The following is a 7,458-nucleotide window of genomic DNA, read 5'->3' on the forward strand; positions in this document are numbered from 1 at the left end:
GTGCTATTTTGCGCATATGCACCCAGAATCCAGTGATTAGTTGATAAGCAGATTAACTGATATACAGAAAATTAAACAATTAATCATTTCAGAAATTCTTCAATCAAAAATGCCAAATATTTAGGTACCAGATTCTCAAATGTGAATGTTTTTTAGTTTTCTATTAAGAGAAACTCATCATCTTTGTATTTTTAACTCTTGGTCAAAAAAACAAGGAATTTTAGTATTTTAGCCTATAAACTAAACAATAAATGAATTATTAAAGAAAATCATTGTCAGGCGTATTGATAATGAAAATAGCTGGTTGCAGCCTTTCAGAGCTTCTATAACAGAACAAGACAACATTGCCCAAGGTTTCTGTGTGTTTCTTACTTAACACAGAAAAAATGGAAGCACTTATTTTTATTCTGGTTGTTTAGTGTGAATGCTTCACACTAAACAACCAGAATAAAACATTAACAGTCACTCTAAATGTCCCCGTCAAGACAGATTGATAATCCAGCCTTGTCACTTGTGAAAGAAAAAAATAATTATGACATCCATTGTACATAAAAACGACAAACTATAGCTAACACTAGCTATGGATAACACTTTGGATAACTGGCTGTGGTGATGCTACAGGAACAGAGGGGCTGTGATATATTTGTTAAAATGGGTAGCACATAAAAACTACTGAGTAATTTTTCCAGTGTGAGGCAAATCTTCACCTGGGCCAGATGAATTTGGGATTTGAATTTGAACTGTCTCAGTTGTGCACTCATGTTTCTTTTTTGTCATATCTCACCCCTCCTGTTGTGGGCTTAGGTCTGGGAGCCCTCCTATCGTTCCGCCTTTTTACCTGACCATGTACCAGCCCAGTGTTATCTCATGTTTTGGTTATTTGGTGCCAGATACTACTCAGTTGTTAATTAATCAGTTGCATCCTTAAACACATCCAAGGTCACAAAACATTAAGTGTGCCACCTTGTTGACATCAAACGTTAGCCTACTATCTGACCGCATACACCATCATGTCTTGGCCTACTTCTACGATGATAACAAATAAATAATTATACTTTAATTAACCATTTATATATTTGACAAAATAAGTAAACATACCGTAAACACTCTCAAGTGATGACAACAAAAGAAAGATAAGTAAAACACCGGGGAAAATATTTCCCCCACTAGTGTTTTTTTTGAAAAGTAATCAAACTACCCGACCGTTACTAGGAGAACACCAGCCCCTCCCCCGCCCGATTAACAGCGCGAAACCCCATTGGTCGGTGCGTGTTGATGAGCAGCCAATCAGAGGACAGAGAGCGCACACTGAAGCGGTTCATAGGAGTGGTGCGGCGAGTGTCCGCTTCAGAGGAAAGTTGGATGTCAGAGAGCGACACAGTCATTCACCCGCTCAATTAACTGCTAATTACACTAATTACAAGTCTCTACTGCAAGTTTGGACTGTGTGTCTGTCTGCGTGCGGTTCATCACGTGTACTGACGACGTGCTCACCGCTTCCCCACACACCGCTGTACAACCCTGGACAAGACCGCTGGATCAACCTCTGGAGGTAAACTCACTCTGTTATTATGTTTTTGATAGTTTACAGGAGAATCCGCGAAGTCTTACGGGGAAATTGCAGCTGATATGTAAGATATTTATATCTGTAAGCAACTGAAACCAAATCCCTGCATGAAATAACCCCTAAAATGCAACATACTTTAGGCTGCATGACTAGTGACAGAGAGGAGGGATGACTAAAACAATTTGCTATTAATGGACTCATAGCCTCTAATAAATTATTGGACTGTCATAAAAACAACGGTCCCTTTTTCTATTTTAGAAAATGCCTCCAATAATAGATTTTCATATTAGCTCACTGTGTTGTGAACTAGCCATAAACGTTTATTCCTAGTTTAATCATTTCCAGCCATCATAAAAAAATTAATCAGAGATAAAACGTTTAAACTTTTCTTACAAACCCTGTTTATATTTTTGTTAGATACATTTTTGCACATTAACAAAAAAAAAGTATGTATAGCCTAAAGTTATTTTTTGCATCTCTTGGCCTGTTTGTGGATTTTACCTTTTTGTAAGAAAATGTAATGAAAATTTAATCAGGGGCAAAAACTACAAAAAAATAGGCCCTAAACAATAATAACTATTTTTAGTTTTAGTTACCCGGAATTAATGGAAAAAAATATTTATTTCCTCTGGGTGGAATCAGCATTTTAACTAGGGTAAACATTTTTTCTTTAATTAAAAGATGTCAACAGACAGGAGGTAGACTATAAATGAATCCTCACAGGTAAAGACATCAGGTGGCATGATGTTGCTGCCATATTTAGAATCATGGCCATGAGGTTATTAAGTCTAGGGAATTAATTGAGTGTAGCAGCCTGAACAGAACGTGATACTGAGTTGTCTCATATTATTCACAGGTCTAAATAATTCATATTTGTGTCCAGACGTTAACTGAGTGTAACGACAGCCGGCGGAGGACTCGGGGAGACATGTCAGACAACGCCGGTTGCGAGTTTGAAATCGACGTGGAGAGCCTGGAGACGGAGAGCGACGACCTGGCAGACTCCTGCAGCCGCCCGGGCTCGGCGCCGCTCGGCCCCGCCGCCTCGGAGGACGACGGAGACGACTGCAAGGGCGACGACAAGCCGGGTCCCAGCGGCCTGTGCTCGGGCGATCAGAGGAAGCTGAGCCGGACGCCGAAGTGCGCCCGCTGCCGCAACCACGGCGTGGTGTCCTGCCTGAAGGGACACAAGCGCTTCTGCCGCTGGAGGGACTGCCAGTGCGCCAACTGCCTGCTGGTGGTGGAGAGACAGCGGGTGATGGCGGCGCAGGTGGCCCTGAGGAGGCAGCAAGCCACGGAGGTAGGTCTGAGAGTGAGCGGGTGTGGGTGTATGTGCAGGCGAAGGCCTTCAAATGCTCCATGACGACTGAAAGCGTGCAGTGATGCGTTCAAGTGCAACAGATAAATTACAACAAATTAAAGCCCGCAGTAGTATCCTGCAATCAGCTCAGTCGATACCCTCAAATGCTCTGCACAGATTGAAGTGCTAGGAGTGTTGTGATGCGTTCAAGTGCAACAGATAAACTGCAACAAATTAAAACCCTCAGTAGTGGCCTGCAATAAGCTCAGTCGATACCGCATTTCTATGCTAAAACACACAAGATTAACATTACAAGAAATCATCTAATCCAGTCACGTGTTCTCGGGAAGCCTCCAGGTTTACTCCCTCTGATCTTTCAGCTGTCCGTGAAAGCAGCGTTTTCTGCTGTATGGATTTACAGATGTTGATTTAGCTTCTCATACTTAAGAGCATTTTTCCCCCCACTGCTTTATTTACTTTTCTTGAATCCAGTGGCTCACTCACTGCTCTCTGTACACACTGCATTGATTCCTGAGACATCTCTTGGAGAAAACCCACATCAAACATGTAAAACACACAGTAAATCCATTTGTGAAACACACTCATCTATTCATTTAATTATACCGTCATTATTATTAGTATCTTTGGATTACAAGCTCTGATTTTTCCAGTGTTCAGTTTCATATTTTGTTATTGTGTGACTTTCATAATTTCCTGTAGTTTCCTTGTTCCTCTGATTTTGGTGCGTTAAAGTCTGAGCCGGAGCCGTCACTATTAAGCCATTTCATTTGCGAATTAGCATGTCCTCATATTCCAGCAATGCATACTCGGGTTAAATTGTTCCCTTTATTTATGTTTTTCTGTGAGACAAGCTGCACGAGTGTTAAACTGTAAAATGACATGCATTATGATTTAATTAATGTGACATAATTACATGGCTGACATGGGTTTCCTTCATTCTGCTACCGCGACACAAAGCCCAAAGTTACGCAATAACCACCAGAAAATTCAGCTTCCATCTTTAGGGTCAGGTTTAGTTTTAAGTTTGGGAACGTAGTCGATCAGATTGAGTTTAAGGTTCAGGGATCGGCAGTGAATGTACAGTGTGTATGTGTTTGTTTGATTCAGGAAAGGAATTATTGATGTTGTCCTGGCAAATAAAGAATAATCAATGCATTTATTAAGTCAAAATGTAAAAGAAGATGTTCCGATCATAGACAGTGAGCACCATCTGTAATTATAAACAACTAAATATACTGCATGGGATCTTTCCACGGTCTGTGCGTTTGTGTTTGAGAATTAGCTGCTGCAAAATAACGCAGCACATCAGCAGTGTTTTAAAGACGGTACCAGATGGAAGTCTTTCTGTCGGTTGTGTTCAGAGTGTGTGATTGTTTGTTTAACCAACAGTCCAGTCAAAATATTGTTTTAAATTAATACAGTCAATTCTTGTTGTATTACGGGTTTTTTTTTTGTGTCTTTGAAATGCGAAAGCTCAATATATTTAACATCTGTTTAACATATTTAATTTTAAGTTAATTTATAGGTCTACATCTCATAAACATAGAGATGCAGCTTTAAGTAATTTAAAGATGTTTTTTATAACTGTAATAAAATCAGAAAACCACGGTATGACCGATATTTTCAAGTGGATTATTATGGAAATGCCAGCATATGTTATCCAAACACAGATATAACCTGGACCTTAGCTGTGACAAATCAGATATTATTTAAGGCTCAGGGAAAACATCTTGAAGCACATCTTCAGTCATTTTTCTTTTGTTTTTTCTTCTTCTCAGGATAAGAAAGGCATATCTGGGAAACAAATTCCAGCAGAGAGGAGGACGATATATCAGCGACACATTCGACCGTCCACCATGCTCGCCAAAAGCATCCTCGAAGGTAACAAATCTGACAACGAGAGACATGTCTTATTTCTTTCCACGATAAGTTTCTGATCTGTTTCTTCTTCTCTTGGCTCTTCCTCTGTCTCGCTTTAACTAAATACCCCTTTTCTCTCATAGCTTGTCTCGGATTTCTCTTTTTTTTCCTTTAACAGTGATCGGGACTTGCTAACATCTGTAAGCAGTGGCTTGTTTAACTTTTTGGCATGTGATAAGTTTACAAATGAATCTCCAGCACTGTCATAACATATAAAGACGGGTATGATTAATATCTAGTCGAAACTGCTCGAACAAGAGTGAAAATTGTTGCAGTGTTGCATGTTTGTCAGTGTTGTGAACATTTCTGCGTGCATGCTTGACATCACCTATAATACAAAACACATTGAGTGTCATAAACCTTGCATTAAATGGGGGCTCTTTTGATGACAGGATATCGTCCGGTGCAGTCTGATCCGTTCCTGGCGGCCAACCCGTCTCTCCCCCCGCCGCTGAGCGATCGCATGAGAAAGAGGAGAGCCTTCGCCGACAAGGAGCTGGAAACCATCATGCTGGAGCGGGAGTACAAAGAACGAGAGCTGATGGAGAACAGCCAGGCGGCCACGGCCTCACTCATCTTCCCTAACAGCATGGTCCACCACGCCGCTGAGTACAGCTCCTACAAGACGGCCTACTCGCCGGCAGCTCAGGTCGAGCCGCAGCCCAAAGATATGTGCAACTTCATCGGGCCGAACTGCATGGATCTGCCCATGCAGTACCCCAGCAACCCCGCCAACGTTGAGCTCATCTCCTCTAACGTCAGCGTTGCCACCACCTACCGCCACTACCCGCTGCAGCCGTCGCGAGGCGGCTTCATGATGTGGCCCCGCGGCGCAGCCAACCTGGGTGACGCCCTGCTCTATCAGCAGTGCCTGTTCAACGCCACGGCCGTGCAGAACATGAAGCCGGGCGCCGTGTGGGAGCCCAAGGTGATGCCTGCCGAGAGCCAACCACCTGAGCAGGAGGCTGTGGACGCTCTTGCAGGTAAACTGGAAGGATCCCGAGCCGCAGCGCTGCAGGACTTGCCGAACCCTCAACGGGCCGAACCAAAACCTCCCACCGCCCCCCACGGAGGGCCGAGGGAGTGCTCTGCCTTCTCCCCCCCGAAGAGGAGCTTCGGACAATCCTTCCCCATCAATACTCATTCCCAAAACTCCAGCCAAGTCTTGAACAAGCTGAGCAAGGACAGCGCTAAGCTTTCTATGAAACTCAACTCCTTTCACTCCCTCATCCAGCACTCGCTGAATGAAAAAAGCAGCGGCGGGGCTGGGCCGGAGCTCAGGGCTCCGTACTGCAAAGAGCTCTTAGAGGAGGCCGCCCGCAAGTTCAGGGAGGGCTCGGCCAAGGACATTCAGGCTGTAAAAATCACCGACAGGTACGCCAAAGACTTTCTGTCCAAGCCCGTCGGGACCAAGACGGCGTCCAGCGAGTCTTTGTCCTTCTCAGTGGAAGCCATATTGAAAAGACCCACACCTGCCATGAGTCGAGCATTCCATTGATTTCCATTAAGTGTCTTTTCTTGCACTATAAATAACAGGTTTGTCTCAGAGGACACAGGGGGCATCTCACGTTGTGGTTTTGGGCTCAAACAAAAAACTTAAACACAGGCACTGCATCAGAAAACTGACCAGCTGGAGATTTTTTTTTTTTTCCCAATTTAATATTTATGTACAGTATATTATATTTTACATGTGCATGTTTAATAACTTTATTGTGTAGAGTATTTAAACATTATCCCGATGTTTTCCTCATGTCAATAAACTTTATAAGACTGAACTCTTTCCATAAAAAGTCTTGTATTTCATTTTATACTCCAGTTATGACACGTTTAACTGTGAACAGGTTTTTGTTTAGGTCAGGAGTTAGTCTGCACCCACTAATAAAACACCACAGTTATCAAAAACAGTTCAAACCAAACATGGGCTTCGAATCAGACTTTAACACACCCATACAAACATACAGAAAACAATACATCACTATTATATAGGCCTATTAATGTTTTTGATGGGTTTTGTAAAAATAACAATGCCACAAATGTTTGGGGAGTTTTTCTCTTTTACAGTTTTTAATGTTCCATCATTAAAAAAAGGCAAATTTAAGTTTTTATTCTAAGATGGACATTTAGAGCTTAAGTTAGGATTTCAGACTTTGTAATATAACTATAACATTTATTTTGAAATCTTGAAGTTTGACACATTTTGTGCATGGTCAAATTTGATAAAAAAAATAAATGCAGTGTATTTTTGGGGAAGTGACAGTTAACAGGATAAACAACTCATGTGCACCACTAACTTAACAATCCTACTGTATATCATGACGTATTTAATAAAGTCCCGTTAGTGCCGAATATTTTAGTTCATTTTAGTTGATAATTTATTTATTAATCTGAGATTTTAATGATAAAATATAGTGTTTGTCTTTGTTTTTGTTTGAATGAATACAAATCACACGAAGTGAGTGTGGATGTGACGGAGTGTACGCAGACTAACAGTGAGTTTCCGGAGGTTGAAACACGATATCATCCCATTAATCTGTGAGCAGCATTGTCTCATCCGTTCAAGATGCATTTCTCCACTCATTCCTTTCCAGTTACGGCCTCTCAGTAAAGTGTCTGTGTGTGTGTGTGTGTGTGTGTGTGTGTGTGTGTGTGT

General features: G+C 41.9%; 1 protein-coding gene across 2 annotated transcripts; it reads left to right on the plus strand.

Moving 5' to 3' along the window:
• Positions 1–1,369: 1,369 nt before the first annotated feature.
• dmrt2a (doublesex and mab-3 related transcription factor 2a) lies at positions 1,370–6,583 on the plus strand. Of its 2 annotated transcripts, none has more exons than XM_023414343.2 (4): positions 1,370–1,552; positions 2,424–2,867; positions 4,667–4,769; positions 5,201–6,583. In XM_023414343.2, exons 2-4 carry the CDS (start codon positions 2,496–2,498, stop codon positions 6,304–6,306), a joined length of 1,581 nt encoding a protein of 526 aa, XP_023270111.1. In that variant the 5' UTR covers positions 1,370–1,552; positions 2,424–2,495; the 3' UTR covers positions 6,307–6,583. The 2 variants fall into 2 exon arrangements, with proteins under 2 accessions (XP_023270111.1, XP_023270110.1); XM_023414342.2 differs by having other exon boundaries at positions 2,451–2,867.
• Positions 6,584–7,458: the final 875 nt, after the last annotated feature.

The sequence above is a fragment of the Seriola lalandi genome, unplaced genomic scaffold (genome assembly GCF_002814215.2).
Source record: "Seriola lalandi dorsalis isolate HSWRI2012SDOR001 ecotype SW California unplaced genomic scaffold, Sedor1 jcf7180002054524, whole genome shotgun sequence".
Lineage (NCBI taxonomy): Eukaryota > Metazoa > Chordata > Actinopteri > Carangiformes > Carangidae > Seriola > Seriola lalandi.

Bases quoted from the DNA above. Each gene is read 5' to 3' on its own strand.
- dmrt2a (XM_023414343.2), top strand. From the start codon at position 2,496: ATGTCAGACAACGCCGGTTGCGAGTTTGAAATCGACGTGGAGAGCCTG. The intron at 2,868-4,666 runs GTAGGTCTGAGA...TCTTCTTCTCAG, and splicing joins GGAGGCAGCAAGCCACGGAG to GATAAGAAAGGCATATCTGG. The intron at 4,770-5,200 runs GTAACAAATCTG...TTTTGATGACAG, and splicing joins CGCCAAAAGCATCCTCGAAG to GATATCGTCCGGTGCAGTCT.